This window comes from Pezoporus wallicus, unplaced genomic scaffold (genome assembly GCF_028554395.1).
Source record: "Pezoporus wallicus isolate ANWC-B61680 ecotype Strahan unplaced genomic scaffold, APGP_CSIRO_Pwel_v1 contig_3815, whole genome shotgun sequence".
Classification (NCBI taxonomy): domain Eukaryota; kingdom Metazoa; phylum Chordata; class Aves; order Psittaciformes; family Psittacidae; genus Pezoporus; species Pezoporus wallicus.
This window is the reverse complement of record NW_026637911.1, coordinates 2,651,890-2,673,471: the sequence shown is the minus strand read 5'-3', so window position 1 is coordinate 2,673,471 and position 21,582 is coordinate 2,651,890. Positions and strand designations below refer to the sequence as shown.

General features: G+C 40.0%; 1 protein-coding gene across 50 annotated transcripts in view; it reads left to right on the top strand.

The window, feature by feature from the left end:
• The window catches only part of RIMS2 (regulating synaptic membrane exocytosis 2), a 455,492-nt gene extending 445,161 nt beyond the window's left edge, over window positions 1-10,331 (top strand). For all 50 annotated transcript variants that reach the window (XM_057408236.1, XM_057408231.1, XM_057408232.1 and 47 more), the window contains 5 exons: window positions 3,525-3,666; window positions 4,982-5,094; window positions 5,827-5,928; window positions 6,829-6,968; window positions 7,407-10,331. In XM_057408236.1, the coding sequence (XP_057264219.1) occupies window positions 3,525-3,666; window positions 4,982-5,094; window positions 5,827-5,928; window positions 6,829-6,968; window positions 7,407-7,625 (716 nt within the window). In that variant the 3' untranslated portion in view covers window positions 7,626-10,331. The remainder of the gene's footprint in view (window positions 1-3,524; window positions 3,667-4,981; window positions 5,095-5,826; window positions 5,929-6,828; window positions 6,969-7,406) is intronic.
• The last annotated feature ends 11,251 nt before the right edge of the window (window positions 10,332-21,582 follow it).

Below are 21,582 nucleotides of genomic sequence, written 5' to 3'. Positions count from 1 at the left end.
CTGTGTTAGTGTCAGATGCAATCCCAAATTATTAATCTAACTAGAGACTAGCATCACCTCAGTTGGGTTCATTCAATGGTATGTTTGTTTTCACAAATGTTTTGGGAAATGATCTGTCTTAAAAGAAAAAGAACAACTTTAAAACATGCTGTTGGTTTGTTCCTTTTGGGCTGGGTCCAGTACAGAATGCAGCCACACAAGTAGTTGGATTAATACAACAGAGAAAGTTTTAATTTCCAGGCATGAACTGGGGAAAACAGTTTGGATTTACTAGAGTGGTAAGAACTTCAACCAGATCTACCAGCCACAGCTTGGAAGAATGGCACTAAAGGCCATTTCTTTAACTACTTTTCATTTTCATTGCTTCTTTCAACTTTTAAAGTATTTTAATGCTGAATTTATGAAACACAAATTATGGATTACGTAAATACTTTCTTTGCTTTTAAATTGTTTGAGAAATTGTGGGATCCTTTTTAGTTTATTACATTTTTCTAGGGACCAGTGTATTTCTAGTATTGTGAGCAATCAATTGCAGGTGCTTCTCATGTGTATTCTTACATACTAGTTTAGCCAAGTTTAATCTGAAATAATATTCATCTCTGAGGCAGTGGCTCAGAAGTCATGCCTGTGATCTGGGTCTTCTGTACTTCTATTCAGAATTGCCATTTTGCTGTTAAAAACTTCAATTCTTATTTCAAGAAGCCTCAATATCATTATTAGGAGCCTTATTGTTGAAAAGTCAGATCTTTCTCTTTTGAGACCATAGGAGAGCTCTGCTTGTTTTTGTTGAAAACTGGAAAATAGTTATTCATGTAACATCCTCTCAACCCTCCTTAAATGCAATGTTAAGGTCAAAATAATTAGTTTACCACCTATCCTTATACCAAAGTTGGATATATTCTGAGTGCTATAGCAAAGTTATATTTTCTCAGCTGTCCTTGTCTTCATGTGAACCAGCACACTTACTTCAGTTAAAATGAATGTGGAAAAGTAGTGCTTAAAAATAAGATTCAGAGAGAAGCTAAGAGTGCACATACATGCCTCTCTGAAGACTTGAATGGCAATCGCACCAGTTGTGCCTTGATTTCACAGTAAATATATGTGCAGTGGATGTGTTGATTTTTTTTTCTGTGAATGTTCTGGCACAGTAAAGGCATACAGACTTAGAACTCTAATTCAGAAAAAAAAATCCGCCTTATTAATTAGTAAAAGTTACTGTATACTCCTTCACATATCATATATTCAAACACAGTTATCCCAAACCTCCAAAACTTTGAATGGTCTAATGGGAAGAGAGTGAAGAATCACGCAAGATGGAGATGTTAGATTTGCATGAGAGAATTCGCGTTTGCAACAGCGAATGGAGAATGACCACCATCCAACAACACTGCATGAAAATGAGTACTTACTATTCAAAAGAGCTCTTACAATGGAAAAGTAGTATCCCTGAATGAAAATAGGGCTTCAGGAGTTGCGTTCCTTTCGCATGTAACTATGGCACAGTGTACCTTTTCTACAAAACTATAGCACATTTTTCTCCTGGCAGTTGTGTGGAAATATTTGTTTGATATGAGTGATTGGATTTTAGAACAACTCTGGATCTTACTGGAAGTCAGCTGCCAGCTTTCATTAATTTAATATAAATAATGAAACCAGCAGATGCTTGGAACAGTACAACTGAACAGAAATGCAATTATTGACTTCAGCCTGCATTTTTTATATGTCATGTTAGCCTTGTGTCTTTTTTATTTTTATTTATTGCACCAGATATTGATGAGCATTTTCAGAAGCAGATTTGATGTAGTAAAAAAATTATTTCACTCTGTTGGATACTAAATTCATGTGGGTAGTTGAAGTTCTAGAGGAAAATTATTACTTCACTTATTTTTGCATACTGATGAAAAGTTAATGATCTTAAGGAACGCGTAGAAGGCTTGTAATAAGCAATATGATTTGAACCACTCATGATACTTCTGTAGAAATGTCTCACTACTGCTGAATATAGCAAAGTTATTAATCTTTCTTGACAAGGGGCCAGTGGGTTTCGAGTTGGTTTCGATGTCTATTTCCTACTGCACTAAAATTCCCATGTTCTTTATCTGACCTAACATCCCTTCTGACTGGAGGGCCTGGGATGCTTCAGTTGACACTGCAGCCTGCAGGACAGAGGGACACTGAGTGTGGACATCAGTGGTACTTCTCCTGTTCCGTGTCTGAGAGTGCAGGTCTTCTTACACTAAGCCAGCCCTTGTGCTCACATGTGCTCCTTGGGGTGTGGGAGTGCTTATCCCAGGACAATCCCCTCCCTTGCTTATTTGCTTTATCAAATCCCTAGAGCTTCACCAACCCCACAGGTCCAGCAGTTCTTCAGACCTCTGGTACATGACGAGACAGAGAGGATGGAAAGGGCAGCAGAGGCTACTAACAACTGCAGATGGCAGCGAGTCCCTAGGTATCCTAGGCTCTTGGATACTACTCTACCCTCATTGCATCAAGATTTAAGAATTTTGTTATTATTCGATGTCATGTACATTTGGAGTTATTGCTCTTCTGTAATATCAGTGTGTCACAAATCACTGTCAGGGGGATATTGAACAAATAAAAGAAATTGGAATTCCTTGAGCCATTGCAAGGAACAGCATTTAAAATCAGAAATCGTATGGAGTGTCTGTCTTATTAATGAAAGAACAACTGAAGCTTTATTCCTAGTCATTTATCTGTTTACTTTTTGGGGTGGTTTTTTTGGTGATGCTTTCAATATATCTTCCAACTGAGTTCTCCATCAAACACTGAAATGCTACTGTATTGAGTATTTTTTTCCTTGCCTTATACCCAGGTATCTGTCACTTTGCTGTTTTTACAGCTAAAATTAAACCCTGCAAGCAGATAACAAGAATTTTTACTCTTGGAGGTGGTAATAAAGTTTCATATTGTGCATAAGAGTCAATACTGTATTTTTTAGATAGACAGTTAAAGCAGTTAGTTAAATAAGAGTGTGAGTAGAGAAGAAAGCGTGAGAAGATTCTTCATTTGTTGTTTACTATCCTCACTAATGGATATCTGTAACTTGATTTAGCAGGTAGCGACCAAGTGTTTTTAAATCAAATAATTCATCTGAATTAGAACATTCCTCAGACACTGCAGGTTTCGACATAATGTTGACACTTTAATTAAACTCCTAAGAGAGATGTGTTCATCCAGAGAAAACATTTTAAACACACTAGACTATGGATAGTGTAAATCTGGTTACCTCTGTGGGCAGACTTCTGTTGTGTGTATGCTGTCTGCCCTTGGGATGCAGGTGGTGACAGAACTAAGGTCCTGAAAAAGGGATTTACAGTGCTGCTTGCCTATTATTAAAAAAATGGTAATTTTAAAATCGAAGTTCTGGTACAGGTCATTAATTTCTGGCTTCGAGTGTTTCTGCCACATGGAGTGGTGGTTTGCCCCCCGCAGTGGGGCTCCACAGGGCTGCCCAGCTGTGACAGCGTGATGCAGTGGGGGCTTCTCTTCTGTCTCTGCAGAAGCAGGGGGCAAGAAGCTGCGGAGCACGGTCCAAAGGAGCACTGAGACAGGGCTGGCTGTGGAGATGAGGAACTGGATGACCCGTCAGGCCAGCCGGGAGTCAACGGATGGGAGCATGAACAGCTACAGCTCCGAGGGAAAGTAAGCAGCAGTTGTAACCGTGGTTACCTGATGTTTCTGCATGAAACTGGCAGTTAGACAAAAGTGCAGTGAGACCTGCAAGTCCTGTTCAGTCAGAATTCCCTTTATAAGCTACTGTCATTGATGGACCAAGCCTAAGTCTTTCCCTGTGACCAAAAGAGTCTCCCCTTGGTGAAGGAAGGATGAGGATTGCCCCATGAGAAAGGCACGTGGTGGGTCAGAGCATCAGCATATTGTGGGCAGGAGGGGAAGCAGGTGCAGTGCACTGGATAAAAGACAGAAAAGGACAGGATCTTTTCTGAAAACTCCATGCATATGTCTGTGCTTTGCAGAGCAAAGCATTTCCAGACCATTTCCAGGTGTCATTCACTGGGCTCAAGAGTTTTTCAAAGATTCTACTAATTAATCCTGAAGAAATGATCTGGGCAGAAGTATGAGGCTGTCATGTATCATGCTTTTCATAAAAGCCCAAGTTAAAGACTTCTGAGTGGTATGTCCAAGACATTGCACCAAAAAATCTTATTGTGGATAGATTTATTAGTGATATTCATAGCACTGGATGATATAACTGTACTGGGTGATACACCACCTACACTAGATGATCTATGTATATCTTCTACATCCAATTTGGTGCACTATATGCACTTGAGATGGTCATGTATTTATGGTTGGTCATTACAAATCTCATTAGTTCTCATTGCCTTGTAATGCATCACAGATAATTTATGGCAAGAATGTGAATTTTAAGTTACTTTAGTAATTTGCCACAATGGATTTCAGTTCCATTATTGAGTGGATGTCATTTTCAAAGACATTTTTAACAAAATGTTTGTAATGAATGATGATTTTAAAAGGTGATTTTAAAAAATAATGACCAGTATTCAGTCTAATGTAATAATTTTGCTGGATGCATTTGGCATTCAGCCATTGAGTTCACATTGACTGAGAAACATGAGCAATTTTACCTTCATGTAACTAAATTACTGGCAAGGGTATGTGTTAGTATCCTACTGAACTGGTCTCAATACTATGATAATTAATAATGGTCTTTAATATATTGGGAAAAGAGATCATGAGGGAAAAATATTAACGTGGAAATTAGGTACAGTGAGGATTAGTGCTTCCTTCACCTGATCGTTTATGCTGGAGGTTGTTAAACATCGTGAAGTTCTGAAAATTACAGTAATTGTTTGTAATCTTGTCAGTGTAAGTGCCTTGTGAGCTGTAGTACCAAAACCAAGTACAAATCATCTAGAAAAGAAAAAAGGATAAATACAAGTATATTTTTTTTTTTTGCTGCTTTTTTTTTTTTTAGTTTGATCTTCCCTGGTGTGAGGTTGGCTGCAGACAGCCAGTTCAGTGATTTTCTGGATGGACTTGGTCCTGCCCAGCTTGTAGGACGACAGACTTTGGCAACACCATCAATGGGTAAGCATTTATGTCCTATAGGTAGGATACAACTTACTGGGTCTGGTAATTAGAACATAAGAGATTATCTAGGTTCCAAGTCGTTATATGTGGATTTCCCCTGTGGTTTTGAACATCTCAGTTAAGACCAAAACTATAACCTCAGTCAAAGCTGAATGTAATTCTGGATGCTTATTAAGGCACTGAAAGAGGCTTTGAAAAGTTCAGTATTTTATCTCTTCAGTTTTCCATCTTTAAAATGTGTCTAATGAGACCCATCCCTTCTCTGAATCACTTGATAGTATTGAATAAAAAGGGGAATCTAGGTGTACAGTATTTGTTGTTATTGTGCTCACAGACTTTCATATTCACAAGTGATCTTTTAATACCTTGTCTTAAACTAGAGGCATGGTGAAGAGATTTCAGGCATTTTTACAGAGCTGCTTTATACTAATTCCTTTGCTACCTTTTTAATCTGAAATGGTTAAGACAAAAAAAAAATAATTTGAAGCGATAGGGGCATGGGAAATGGGAGACAAGATGTTATTGCAGGGTTTTTTAACTGTTTACTAATGTAAATAGCAGTAAAGAGGATAAATATTAAATTATCTAGTATGTTAAAATCCAGATCATACTTATTGGTGGGTTGCAGATGATACAAGCCATTAAATATTCATCTTAGAAATTCCCATAGTTTTTAATTTATTTAGGTATTTCTGAATTACAATGCCAGGATTTCTCTTTGTTGTCTAGGAGATATCCAGGTGGGAATGATGGACAAGAAAGGACAACTGGAAGTAGAAATAATCCGAGCCCGTGGCCTTGTTGTAAAACCAGGTTCAAAGACACTGCCAGGTAAGGAAGAAAAATCGCAACAGCGTAATCCAGCTAAGCCCCAGTTTCTGGGGCTTTACTGTTCAAGGTAAACTCCTTGCAAATTCACTTAGCAGATTACAGTATTGTAAACAGAAATGCATAATGTATTACAATGGCATACAAAAAAACCAACACTACTTCAAGAGGAAAGAAAATCAGACTGGTATCTGGGCTATGAGAAGACTCAGAAGTATTTTAGTAATAGCAAATGCATCCTTGGTTATGGCATAGAAAGTAAGGTACGTAATGAAGAGGTACATAAGATCTCTAGGGATGAAGAGGGAATCAACAAGAGCTGTGGAATAGCTACCTACTAGAAAAGTAGACCAGTATTTGATACTTACTCCTTATTTTATAATCTGATGTCCTATAACACTATGTGAAAAGGACAATATAATCATATTTTTAGCAAGCTCTTCTGCTAAAATAGAAATTGTGTCAGAGTCTTTTTTTCACTCATTTTCACCTTGTAGATCATTTAAAATTATTAACAATTTGGAGCATTGATCCAAATCTCACCAAAGTCAATGCAAGTCATTCATTTACTTAACAAACAGGCCTATTTTGCATACTGTACAGTATAGGGATACTATATATAGGAATAAGTGATTTTTTTTTCCAGGTCAGAATCTGAATTGTTTTATGATAAGAGAGATACAAAAAGATGTAAAGAAAAAATTGTACCAGGGAGAAAAGTAAAGAAAATGCATGGATTAGCATGTGGATAAGTGTTAACATTGCTTGTGAAGATTTGTTTGCATAAGTTACATATTCTGTAAAAGACAGCTTTTATCATATGGTGATAGAACAGTGCATCTGTTATGCAAAAAGATCTCCACTTCTTCTTTAATTGTCGTTCTTTATTTTCTTTCTCCTAAGCACCATATGTAAAGGTGTATCTATTAGAAAATGGAGTCTGCATAGCCAAAAAGAAAACAAAGGTAGCAAGAAAAACGCTGGAACCACTTTATCAGCAACTTCTATCATTTGAAGAAAGTCCCCAAGGAAAAGTTTTACAGGTAATTTACATCAATATTCTTCTGAATCTGAAAACATTACCTGCACAGTTTTCACTGAATGAATTTCGAACTTCTTTTCATTATTCATTTGGCAAGTTCTGCTATTTCAAATACTTGTTGAGCAGATAAATCCTACAGGAATAACTGCTGATGTGAGTAGAAAGTACTGAGCAAAAGCAGATTATTATGATTCTACTATACATATGGGCTCCATCTCTCACTGGACTTTCTTTAGTGTCATGGGTAACTGCTCTGTTACTGCCAGGTCATCTCTGCGACTGCATCATGATTAATGTACACAGAACTAAACTATGTCAGAAGTCAGATATGTCATTCCTTACTATAATTAAATAAGCAGAGACATTTAATGAATCAGACTGAAGTTCTCATAATTTTTGCTGATTTTTTTTCTATTTTCTTGTGTTCCTTTGCTAACAGATAATTGTTTGGGGAGACTATGGACGTATGGACCACAAATCCTTTATGGGAGTGGCACAGATACTTTTAGATGAACTGGACCTGTCCAACATGGTGATTGGGTGGTTCAAACTCTTCCCTCCTTCTTCCCTAGTAGACCCAACTTTAGCTCCTCTCACTAGAAGAGCTTCCCAATCATCTCTTGAAAGTTCAACAGGACCTTCGTATGCTCGCTCATAGCAGCTGTGAAACTGTTGTCATAGCAACCAGCGTTACAAAAAAATAAAATTACAGGTCGCAAACCCTGGTAACACTGCATGCTTAATGTTGTGTCTTCTGAGCCTGTTTCTAGGGCTGCAAAGCGATCCTGTGTTCTCAAGGAAGTTGCACACATTGTGCCCTATGGAAGGCCCTCAGGTGAAAGACTGAAGTCATAAGGAACTGATAGGTTTGGAGTTCAGGGACACTCAGTTTTGGTCCAATCTGAAGCCATGGACTAAACTAAAAGAATCAATCTGTTTCATGCAACAAAAGTCCTTTCAATGGCATATCTGTTTTGTTGCTCCCATTTCTTTATTTATCCGCCCTCCCCTCCTAAGGCTTGGTTATGCCACAGAAATGGAGTTACTCTCCCGTGAAGCCATGTTACAAGTGAGTGGATTAGCAGACGTTGGAAGAAAAGAAGAATGTAAGGATGCTGGAGAAGTTGACTGTTGTTTGAAACAGTTGCTTGAGATCTGAAAACTGTTCGTACTGAAAAGGTTCAACACTTAAAGTGGTGGGCTTCATACCTCCAGCTATAGATACAGTGAAACCCCAGATATGATGGACTCTAAAAAATAAAGTTCTGTGGATATACTGCACTGTATGAAATTAAAGAAACTTTTTGCATGGACACAGATTTAGCTGAACACTTAAATTATTTTCTTGGGGCTGCAACTTGCAAAAAAAAAAAAAGAAAAAATCAGCCATTTTCAACAATTTATATTATTTTTAAAAATAAATTTCACTAGTGCATGGTTTTAAAGGGAAGAGAATGCAACAGGATGATGCAAAGACACACCACGTTTATCATTCTTTAAACCAGTCATGGTCTGTATTTTTGCAGACGTATATTAAAAAGAAAAAAATAATTTCTAGCAAATATTTAAAATTCTGTTTATGTGACAAGAAATAAGTGTAATATATTAAATTTATTTAAATGTAAAAGGTACAAGCCTTGTAAAGTTCAACATAATGTGCAAATTGTATACTTCTTTTTCCTCCTCCTTTCTCTTATCTCTCCTCCCAGTCTCCCTTCTTCCTTTGGCTCTTTTTCCCCTCTACCTCCCAGGATGATCATCATATTCTAAAATGCCTACCTTTTGACTTATTGTTAGTCTCTTATGCCCCATTTGGTTCAGGGTTGCAGATTGCTCTGCATTTCTGAATTATTTGAGAAAAATATTGTCTAAGAATGTTTTTTTTTTTCAAGCATGTTGAAAAGGATTTGCAACATGGCTTGGGAGTACATTAATGTAATTCAGCATGTATTTGATAAAGAAGATATTTGAACTTTTTGCAATTTATTGTACAGTGCATGGTAATTTATTTTCATTTTTTCTCACCTTCAAATTGAATTCTGCAGGAAAATACTGGAATCATGTGGCCATTGTAAGATGTCTTCAATAAATTTGTTTTCAGCACCAGCATCTTTCATTCAAAGGTTGAACTATCATTTCTTGAAGGTTTTTGAAAAGATGAAAAATGAAGTACCTGGTTGATCTTTAGGAAACAAATTTAAGCACTTTTATTTGCACTAAACCAAATTGATAGCTACATTTTTGCAATTGCAAAAGCAACAAAGGTTGCTGATTTGTGCAGTTCTGCTGTAAAGTTCAATTTTCACAAACTACATTTGTGTTGCAAATTACATAATTAGGGAATATCAATCTGGAAAATATCAGTCTTTGGTTCATAAAATAGCCTTAAAGAAAGTTTATCAGTACTACTCTGACAGATGTTTGACATTTTTACCAGAACCCTCACTGCAGTCAATGGATCTTCAAAAACCTGGTGTTTGTAGCAGGCGGTAACTACTGTTGGGTGGTGCTGCAAGTTCAAGCTTCTCATTAAATTACATTATTTAAAGAGAATGTAACTGGCTAACATTTAATAACAAAATATCCTTCTTTTTTCTGGGTCTTTGTATGCCTTTAATACTATTTAAGGTTAAATGTTGAAACCTTGCAATAATTTTTTTGAAATATACATTACATTTACCTGTAAGGCCACACAGAATTATTCTGATTTTATTTGAAAATCTATTGAACTTTCCCATTAAGAAATTGTGCATGCCTCATACAAGGGCAAAAGTAATAACAGTATCACTTAAAATGCCTTTTACTTTGTGCAATATCATATAAATCAAGATTGTGTCTTGTCTTCAGAGTTTATATAATGGATTATTGTTAAGTTAATGGACAGACTGGTAAAATTATATTTATTGAAATAATTTAGACACCTGTCTACCATCAGCAAATAAATACTGCTAACATGCAGTCTACAGTATCCCCTAGGATATTAAACAAAAATTACATACTGTGAGATGTGCTCATGCATTCTTGTATGCATAGTCCTATATAAATTATTTCAAATTTTAAAATCAAGGACATGACGCATGAAAGGTTTGTACATACTTGTCATTATGCAGTATTTATTTAAAAAAAAAATGTATTTTTTTTTTAATTTTCACATGTCTGCAACTTATGATTTAGTCATGTAAATAGCACTATTCCAGTGATCACTGCTGTCTTGTACATAGTACGTTTTAAAAAGTCAAAAGGAATTACAGTTGGGGGGACAAAAAAAAAGGGCAGATTAGGCCTGTAATAAACACCAACTAATGTAAATCGAACTCATTCTGGTGATGGTATTTAACACTTTAAATAAAACATTTTCTTTACAGACTTGTGTGCAGTGCTTTGTTGCTTCTCTCTCAGATGGTCAGCATCATCCTTCGGTGGAGTTCATGGCAGACAGCACATAAGCAAGCTCTTCGCGTAACAGTGCTGCAAGTGAAATGCCATTTTTAAGGCAATATGTTCACTGGCAGAGGTTTTCAGACCATGTGTCTGCAGAGGCTGGGGAGCAATGGGAGGCTGGGTCTGCCTGTCCCCCAGCCAGGCATCAGGCTCTGCACTCTGGCCGTGCTGAAACAGGCACACAGCCTCAGGGCTGAAGCTGGCTCTAAGGACATGCTCAAACTCTGATATAACCAGCACACTAAATGTGCTGCAACTGTGAAGTGCTACCACCAGCTCTGCCATCCAGTTAGATGTCCAGAACATAAATTTGTAAGCTTCCACCCCATCCCATGGATACCACCTAGTATAAGCAGCCTGGTTTTTAATGAGCGAGGCACAAATGAGGACAGAGTACCCAGCTGGAATTGGTGGCTGCTGGGGCTCATGCATGCTATGCAGCAGAGAGTGGGCAATGGTCTGTGGTAAAATGCGGTGTCACTCTAATTGTGGGGCTTTTCTTCATGCCTCTTCTGCAAGGCATCGAGGCTTAACTAATGAGATGCTCTTGCCATGATGAGGGTGAGTGTGCGGGGCCAGCACATGCTAACCAGCACACCACTGCATTCTTGCAGCCTGCCGCTACTGTCAGATAGTTGTTCACAACTGTGTAACTAATTAAAATGTTTTTTTATATAGAAAGCTAAATACCAATGCTTTCATATGACATAAAAGTTAACAAAGCATTAGATTTCACAGCTTCATAACAAAGTTAGGTAATGCTGTGGGGGAGTCTAGAGCGATTTATATTTGTTTCTTTAGCTCATATGTCTGTGCAATTCTCACCTCCCTGTCACCCAAGCAGCAAAGAGCAGACACCAAAGCTGTAGGTCTCATAATCTTCCAACTGTGACCACCCTTTCTGTCTCTTTCTGGGTAAATATTTACAGTGAGCTTTTAACAGCTATGCAAGAAAGAAGATGCACATTTTTCCTGGCAAGAACAGCCCACATTTAGGACAGATTAATGAAAGCTAGCTTTAGCTGGCACAAATGAAGCTCTAGGCTACTAATACCAAAGATAAACTAATTTCAGGAATTATTGTCTTCATAGCTGCCTATTTTAGCTATCTTTTTTTGGATGAGATGAATGACTGTGGGAGGATCAGATTCTCTCTCCCGGCTGACCATAGAGGCAGAAAGTGATGACTGCCTTGGGCTGAATGTCTAACTTCACAGCAGCTAAGCTTAGGAGAAGCAGACCCATTCTTGACAGGAGAATAAGAACAGAAACTCCATGGTCCTTCATTAGCAAGTCCTATCTGATGTACTTGTATAATTATCAGGTCTGAGGGCAGCACTTAGCTGATGACTGATGAAGGAGGAAATGGCTGGGAATTAATTTCCCAAATCTGACACTGCCATGTCAGTTCATTCCTCAGCCTAGCCCTGGGGAGAAAGAGTAGCAGCCATACTAATTAAACCATAGGGCATTAATGCCCCAAAATATATTTGACATGAGGTCACACAGAAAGAAAAAGCATCCTAGATGCGCAGAAAGAGCATGACATAGGACTAAGAAAAAGTTTGTCATAAAAGCCTGTCCTATGTGACTGTTCCTGCAATTAAGAAAAGTTTATTAAGTGCCATCCAAAATGTAGGTATTGCTAAACTAGTGTTGGCATGAAGACAGAATGGGTGATTGACACTGGACCTGGATGACATTAGCTTTATGGGCATTGACGTTTAGGATACCTCAGTGAGGTGGGAGCAAGTTTGCACTGCTAGACTATTTTGAGGATAAAACACAAGAGCAGTAGCTGAGTTTGCTTGGCTTGTTCAGATTGGAGAAAAGAAGGCTTTGTAGTCTACAACTTCCTTAAGGGAGGCCACAGGGGGGTAGTTGCTGATCTCTGGGTGACCATTGATAGGACATGAGGAAATGAAGCTGCATTGAGGGAAGTTCAAATTAAGCATTAGGAAAAGGTTCTTTGCTGAGAGGGTGGTCGGTCACTATAATAAGCTCCCCAGGTAAGTGGTTATGGCACCAAGTCAGGGTCCAAGGAGCATCTGGACAATGCTCTTAGTCTTATGGTTTAGTTTTAGGTAGGGAACTGAAGTTGATGCTTCATATGGGTCCCTTCCAAGTCAAGATACTCTATTATTCTAAGATTTCTCTGGAAAGCTGTTAGCAGGTCTAGTGTAAGAGTTGTTAGCCAAAGTCTTTCTGTCTGGATGCAGTTTTGGTAAGGTAGAGATCAATGGTTTAAAGTTGATACTGGTACTAAGGTAACACCACTCACTGAAATGAAAACAAAATAAAATGCCAACACTTACTAGGCCAAAACTCAAGCGGTAGGTCCTGCTATGCAAATAGTGCATCTGATGCATGAAGAAAAGACCAGTACTACACTTGCCTGTGCGTGTCAACATAGTTTGAATGCTAGTAGGGGCCAAAATTATTATCCCCTTGATGAGAATAAAAAGCGGATTTAGAGAAGACTGAGGGATGAAGCAGGCATGTGAAATTATTAAAGTAACAATGGGCAGATATTTTATTGATCCCTTGTTTTGTTTTGGTTAATTAGCACTTTAGCTGCAGCATTCTGGCAGACAGCTCCCTGAAGATGGGGAAGAGTCACTTACACTGAGAATGCTCCTGCATGGGAAGCAACTCAGTTAAGATACTTGGGGACATTTCAAGTACCTTCTTGCAGTCTACTAGACACTGGAAATGACACAAAAATTTTCCTTATGCAGCAGTTTCTCAGTCCATATTCTGATTCCATACCAACTTCCAAGCTGTGATTTTCCATTTCATAATCTGAACTCAAGACCTGCTTATTCTCAGATCTGCTAACTTAGACTTTCAGAAGCCTTAGCTACCATCTGCCACATGCCTGAGGCATCAGTACACATATTTTGACAGCCACATGCATGAATAAATGAGCCCAACTAGCTGGATGTCAGCAGCTCTGGTTGCCTAGGAACAGCCCTGCTTAATATGGCACTTTGTCAATAGGTAACTTTATTCTTCACTAGCAAACATACAAGTGTTGGAGAAAAGACATTTTTTAGATGTCCTGATGCACTTTGGCCATTGGAAAAAAAAGTGAGAGTTAAGAAATGTACATCTCAGGGTGAGCCAAGAAGTGTTTGGGTCATATGAAAGGAACCAGAATACCAAATCAGCTAAAAAGCAGCTGCATCTTTAATCTGTCTTGTAAACACAAGCCAGGTGCTAGACAAGGAAATGTTGCGTGTAGATACAGAGGTGTTGTGCTCCTGATAGCACCTGAAAGAACCTTAAACCAAAAAAAGATAACAAAGCAAACCCCTGTTGGCAAAGCTCTCAACTCTGAAAGTTTCAGTAAGATGAAAAAGATAGAAAGATAAACATTAGAATCCCCATTAACAACATTCCATCCTAATCCAAGATTTCTTGGGTTTAGTTAGCATAGTGAAGTATCAGTAAAGATCACAGTGTCTGTATAGCTGTAGGGCTAGTTTTCTTTAGTTGCACTAAAGTTTAGGTAACTAAGAACATATTTTTATATGGTAACTGTTTTCATTACCTGATTAGGCATAGTTTTTAATTCCTTGTTTTCTTTCAGAATGATCTGTAAACTGAGAGCAGGACCAAGCTGATTCCCTATGACCTTTCCGCATCTAATATGTGTCTGGTTTATACTTAAAATGTGAGCAGATGCCTTAAGCAACAGATTCAGAATAATGGCATATAGTTTTCTCTGTCTCTCACTCAGCAGCTTTGCTTTCTTAACCGGTGTTGATTAACAAACTCCATTGTGACAGCTGGGTGTCAATGCAGTTCAGCAAGCCACACTTACAGCCAGAGATGGATACTCAGGCTGTATTTAGACATCTAATTTAGGTGAAACTCAAAGGGCCAAAATTAAGAGCCTATTTAATTGCACTCAGTGGAAAGAGACAGCAGGTCCTCCAGAGTAATACTAATTTAGGATCCTCCGGTAAGCTGTTCTGAGCACCTTTCACTATCAGCTGCATAGGAGGCATAAGGCAGTTACAGCTTCCAAGGCAGCCCATGCAAATAGCTCCCAAAACAACAGTGCCACTTCTGAAGAAGAAGAAGGAGAAAAGAAGAAGAAAAGAAGAAGAAGAAGAGGAAGAAGAAGGAAGAAGGCGAAGAAAGAAGAAGAAGGAAGAAGAAGAAGAAAAGAAGAAGAAGAAGGAAGAGAAGAACAGCATCAACAATGACAATTAGAAGAAGGGAAATAACAAGGAGAGAGAAAAACTAAAAGGGGATAGGGAACCGAAACCCCCACAGTAAACACAAGTGATGCAAAACACAATTGCTCACCACATGCCAACTGATGCCTATACCACCCCCAAGCAGCGATCAGTCCCTTCTGTGTAACTCCCCCCAAGTTATATACTAAACATGATGTTCTGTTGTATGGAATGCCCCTGTGGCTATTTTGGTTGAGGTGTCCTGTCTCTGCTTCCTCCTGGCTTCTTTTCTCCCTCCTCACTGGCAGGGCATTAGGGACTGAAAAGTCCTTGATCAGGGTAAGCATTACTTAGCAACAACTAAAACATTGTTATTATGTTATGCTGTCTTACCAGCATTACTCTCAGACTAAAGACAAAACACAGCACTGCACCAGAAAGAAAATTAACTCTATCCCAGCTGAAACCAGGACAGTAATAGCACAGTATGCTTCGTACAAGCCAGGGCTTCAGGGTATCGCCTGTTCTTGCTTACAAATGCAGCCTGACCACCTTTGCATGCAAGGATGCAGAGCCAGATGGGAACTCAAGTGGATGAGCAAAGGCTAGATCTGTCCTTTCCAAACTGGCAACACAGCATCTTTCTTGCCAGATTTGAAGCCCGTTCCTTTACTCCATGTGGTCTTCAATAAATGCTTAAATAAATGCAGATCTGTTAAGGGAGAAATACTGAAGTCAAACAAAAATTCTGGGAATGACAAGCTATTGTAAGACAGCCAGGCTCCTAGGCACTGTGAGTAAAACTGGAATTTTTTGCCCCAACCATTCAAGGACCAATTCTCCTCTGCCCCAGGAAGGCCAGGCTACATGGAGTTTAAAGAAACATCTGGGTGATATTGAAGAGACACAATGGGCTGCTGCTACCACAGGAGAGATGGGAGGGGTGGGAGCTGCAAGGAGGTACTAGGAAGGGCCACAGCACATACCCTGCCCTCCTTCAGCGGGAAAGATAAGAGCCAGCCAGCTTGTCGAGGAGCTCCTTCAGGAAAAATAAGCAGCAGTCTTCATCTTCCACTTTCCCAGGGGTTTGCTGTCCTGGAACATTATTTGCTTTGCTCAAGTTGGTCCTACTTGTACAAGTATGCAAAAAGAGAACTGTCTCATAGCCAATTAATCACAATTAATGAAGATAATATGAATGAACCAAAGAAAGTAATTAAAATCTGAGGAGAGGGGGAAGAAAAAAACCCCACAAACCTACTAAACAATTGAATTAATTCCTTTCCATCCCTCTAGCTGCAACCAGGCTGTTGTCTTGTCAAGTTCAGTACCTGTGATATTGTTCCATAGCGATTTCAACAGGCAAAAGACAAATATGCATATAGCTGTTTTTTTTTCTATTAAAGAACCATCATTGACCTCAATATTCCAGCTGCTCCTAACTGCTTTTTGGAAGGGATGCAGTTAGTGGGGTTTCAAGACTGAAGCTGATCTCCAAGAACCAGAGGCAATTATAAGCTCTCTTGGTGGGACAGGTTACCCTACTCCTATCTACCAAGGAATTTGAAGCATTTAACAGGGGTACTTCATAAACCAAGGTGAAATGAGAGGCTGGGATCCAGGATGGCAACTGCCATGGTCTTCAAGGCTAGCTCTAGCTGTTGATGTGCAGTCTTTAAGGGTGCCAAATAACAGTGAAATGAGATGGCATAAAGATCATGCTTATGAGTCTCCAGATGATATCCTCTTTCTTTTTCAAGTTCCCTGACACCCAAATGTGGTTTTGGCTTTCATTTTACAATCCCAGGCACAGCTACAGGCTGGGCAGAGAAGAGATTCAGAGCAGCCCTGCAGGGAAGGACTTGGGGGTGTTGGCTGATGAGAAAATGAACATGAGCCGGCTGCAGTGTGCGCTCGCAGCCCAGAAAGCCAACCGTATCCTGGGCTGCATCAAAAGGAGCGTGACCAGCAGGTCGAAGGAGGTGATCCTGCCCCTCTACTCTGCTCTCGTGAGATCTCACTTGGAGTATTGTGTGCAGTTCTGGTGTCCTCAACATAAAAAGGACATGGAACTGTTGGAACAAGTCCAGAGGAGGGCCACGAGGATGATCAGGGGACTAGAGCACCTCCTGTATGAAGACAGGCTGAGGAAGTTGGGGCTGTTCAGCCTGGAGAAGAGAAGGCTGTGTGGAGACCTCCTAGCAGCCTTCCAGTATCTGAAGGGGGGCTATAGGGATGCTGGAGAGGGACTCTTCATTAGAGACTGTAGTGAAAGGACAAGGGGTAATGGGTTAAAACTTAAACAGGGGAAGTTTAGATTGGATATAAGGAGGAAGTTCTTTACAGTAAGGGTGGTGAGGCACTGGAATCAGTTGCCCAGGGAAGCTGTGAATGCTCCATCCCCGGCGGTGTTCAAGGTTGAGCAGAACCTGGGGTGGCATGGTTTAGCGTGATGTGTCCCTGCCCATGGCAGGGGGGTTGGAACTAGATGATCTTAAGGTCCTTTCCAACCCTAACTATTCTATGATTCTATGATTCTATCTTATTATTTACTGAGCATGTATATCCAGTTCATAAGTGCTAATACAGCTGGAGTTTTTCAAGACAAATTCTTCTCTGAGAAAAAAAAAGAATGTGTTTTCTTGGGTAGAGGCCAAGAAGAAAATGGCAAATTGGAAGGAAACAGCTCACAATTCATGCAGAAAAGGAAAGTTAAGGAATAAGTGCCTGCCTTGCAAGGCTCCACAATGGGCCATTGTCAAATGACACCAAATCCCATACATCATCTCCCCTGGAAGTGAACAAAAATGAATTTGTTTTAAGAACTATTACCCAAAACTCCACAGGGGCAGAAGAAGCTGGAAGAAGCTGCAATGCAGTCATCTCCCACTGAGCCTACACTGGAACTTTCTTTTGTTGGGAGAGAAGCTGAAGTCAGCCTAGAGGAACCGCTTACTGGGAATGTGAGACCACACAGACCCCTGGAGATCTTCAGTGATGATGGGTACAGCTGGGTTAGATGATGATCAGCATGTGGCCAGGACTGCGTTTTTAGAAGTGCTTAAATGTCTCACTAAAAATGAAAATGCAGGTACCAGTTATGACTAGTGAAATGGTGGTGAGGAGAAGCTGGAAGGCATCCTAGGTTCTCAAGTGATATGGAGGCACCATGAACTGTGGGACAAGACCTGCCCTCTAATTATTGCTCCAGTCAGCACTGAATTAGGTTATACCCAGCAATCCCTTTCAGTGCAGTCTTTGAAAAGTCCTCTCTGCCAAGTGCTCCACTCCCGTGGCAGACTGGGACTCCCCAGGGCAAGTAAATAGACTATCCATTGGTACCTACATAGAAAAGGGCACGTTATCTCTCCCTGATGGGTGTTCCTATGAGAAGTGACTGTCCCATCTTTTGCTTGTAATGACACTGGACAAATTTTGCAGTTGTTGATCCCCGTTAGAAGTTAGGTTCTCCTGTCCTGGTACTGTGCTCTATTCCTTGCTGCACAGTTTGCATAGGTTGCATGAATGCCTAATCTGGGGTTATGCATGTTTGTGTATTACAGCATTAACTTTACTTCCACCTCCCCTAGCTCCTTATACTGTTTTACAGTGCCTTAATTTAGGTCCTAAGGCTCCCATGGTACTAAAACTTGAGGGTGCTTTGCTGTCTGGCAGGTCTCTAGGAATGGGATTCATCTCACCTAATTTCAGAGGTCAGCCAGGTGGACGTGTGTATCTGAGTGGTTCATTCTGTTCTCTCTGTACAGACAGTGGAAATGGTACTTTTAGAACTCAATCTATCTGACATTTTAGATGTCTTCTTTAAGATGGAAATGAATCATAGCTGAACAGTACCTATTCTTGTTACTGACTATGAAGGGAATAGCTCAGATGTACAGCTAGTCCACTGAATTCTAGTAATTGGCTCTTGCTATTGACTCAAATGGTCTTTTGACTGAAGCTACTTGGCTCACGCACAGAAGCCTGCTGCGGCATCCTGTCCAAGGCCACCAGATACCCATTGAGTGCTGCAGGATTGCTGCTGAAATAATCTCAGTGGTCACAGGGTAAGTGGTGCCTTGAGCTAACCCAGCAGATATGTCTGAAATTGTAGGGGTTCAGGAGCTTTTTCTGGGGTGCAGAGTAAGAGTCCTCTCCCAAAGACAGAAGGCTGCAGCATTTCTTTCTCTCTGCCTCACCTGTATTGCTCAGTCTTGCACTTTCAGCATGAACCCCAGAGGCTGGAAAGTGAGACTGAATTTCCTCTTATCCCTTAAAATATTCCACACTCAAATCTTGCTGAGCAGAGAATGGCCCCCAAGAGCCATCTGTGAGGCATGTGATGAACAAGGGACTTTCCCAGTCTCTGTGAAATTGCACAGCTGGGTACCCAGGGCAGGGGCAGAAGAACGTATGGGAGAGCTGGTTGACTTGAGGGGTTAGGCATGCCTGGGTCTCATCCAGGATCTGAGAAACTTTTCTGTTTTGGTTTTAAACAGCTGCTGAATAAAATACACATCAGCATCCCTGGGTAGGGACTGTCCACCTCTCTCAGACCACCTCTTTCAACACACAGGAACAGGCTTCAACCCCTTTCTTTTTCTCTGCTGCAGACTAAACCCCATGTCTTCACCATGCTTTCTGTAAATGACATGGTCTTCACACATAAGCAGTCTATATCTGTTGTTTGAATGAATACCTCTTCTTTTAATCTCCCCAAATCTTCCAGTTTCTCCTTTCCTGTACTATCAACCATCATTTTAATCTGAAAATCATACAATTTTATCCCCCTGATGCATGTTCAGTCCAGTTGAGTAGAATGATATTCAGCAGGAAAACCTGAGTGACAGTTATTATTCACTCACCTATTCAGAAACCCCCTTCCCTTTTCCAGAGTATCAGGCTTGAGAAGGAAAGCTATCGGAAAGAAACCAATTTGGAGAAGAGGTGGAAGATAGAAGTAAAGCCATGATACTGTCTGACATTTCTAGAGTATATTAATGAAGTTTCTGACCTGGTGTTATTTTGAATCTACTGCCCGATGGGCTGCCACTTCTGAAAGAACTACTCAAGCTCTGTATGCAATAGACATGGAGAACACTTGAAAATGAGTCAAAACAACCTAAGTTGTCACCCCACATACAGAAATAGTGAAGAGAAGGCTATCACTTCAGCCAAGGCCTCCTAACACTGTTGCCCACTTACCATTCCCAACAGCAGTATGTGTACTGCGTCTGAAGGAAATGTCCTAACACTAGAAAAATGGGCCCAGAAGAGGCTCACAAGATACAAAGTTGTGCAGCCTGATTACATACACATAGCATACATGTCAGCTGGGCCGGGTTTCTCCTGTTGTTCCAGTAACATCAGTGAGACCTGTGGCTGGGGAAGGTGCTGTTATGGCACAAACTGGCAGACCCAGTCTGGAAGAACATGGGCTGTATTATGGTACTGTGCTAACAGGGATCTGGCTTCTGTAAGGGCTGCAGAAATCACTTTTACATTTGCAGGTTGAGCCTGATTTTAGTGGACCAGTATTGTAACACAGACCCTAGCCTAAGCCATCATGTATGACATTGGTTGAGAAAAAAGTGAACATGTAAGAAAGGTTTCTTTGTGAGTCCTATGGACACCAAGAGGACAGTCAAGTCCAAGGAGGTGACAGCACCATGATAACACAAGAGGAGGAGCTCCAGAGGTGTGCAACCAAATAGACACTCAAAGAAATCAAGCCAGAATACACTGAAGGAAACACACTATCTGCATTTCCTGAAGTTCTTTCTATACCAACAACTCCTAGGCTTCCCTTCCAAATTTTCAGAGCTGGTCTACTCAGGAACAAAACTGCTAATAGGTAGGTCTCCACCCCATAGAGAAGGCTTAGCAAGACCAAAGGTATTTAACACTCTTTCCAATGATGAAATGTCATCCTTTTTTTTTCTTTTTTCTTAAACACAGGAACATTATCAGTTAATGATACAATTTATCCACAGACATGGTGCCTTCAGCAGCGTTGTACGTCTTTCAAGTCTGAATGTTGTACTAAAAGATATCCTTCAGCATGACAGCAGGCTGGTGGCTTCATAAAAGAATTTCAGGGGTTCTGTGGCCTATATATACCCATCCCTTCTCACAGTCATGTCTTTTCCTTTGCACTCAGAGGAAGAGGAAATGATCATGGTGTCCAAAACAGATTTGTGCAGGTACTGTGTTGGTATCTCTGTGTTTGTAAACAACAGAGATAATTGTTACCTTGGAGAGCAGATTTGTGCAGGCTTATTTTTATCTCATCTCTAAAGCAGCTGAAATTAAGTCAAATGCAATTATTTCTACTAACGCTTCTCTCTCTGGCCATCTCCTGGCTTTGCTATCAATTGTCAGTTGAACTGGCACTGGTTATTTAACTTGCACCTTATTTTGAACCCTAGCTTGTAGAAAAGATGTTGCCTAAAGGAAGGAACTGGAACTTGCTGGTTAGCTTCTGTGATTTCAATACAAGCTGAGGACACAGAAAACCAGCCCAGGAATTGTACTTTCTTTTTTAAAACAACTTATTGTTTAAACTTGAGGAGCCCACCCTGAAGATGTCTGTCTCAGATCCTTATTTCATCAAAGTCAACAACAAAATTCCTGTTGACTGATGCATTTAAAACTGTACCCGGTGGACTTCTGTCCATTGACTTTTAAGGATTTGTCACTTGGGAATGGAAAAAAATATACAAAGTTGGTTTTTTTATTTGGTGACTATTAAGATGAGCAACACAAAAAGACACTTTCTTGAAAGTTTTCCCTCTAGCAAAACTGTCATTGCTGTTAAAATTTATCTTTAAGGTTTAACAGAGAAAGGAAAGCAGGAGTTGGTGCCAGTCAAGGTGAATAGTGGAGGGTCCAGATTCAGCAGTGGTGTAGTATCAGTTTGCTGGTTCCACCCCAGAGTTCAAAGAGCCACCCTTAAACATGATTTTGGTTTAGGGCAGTGCACTGTAA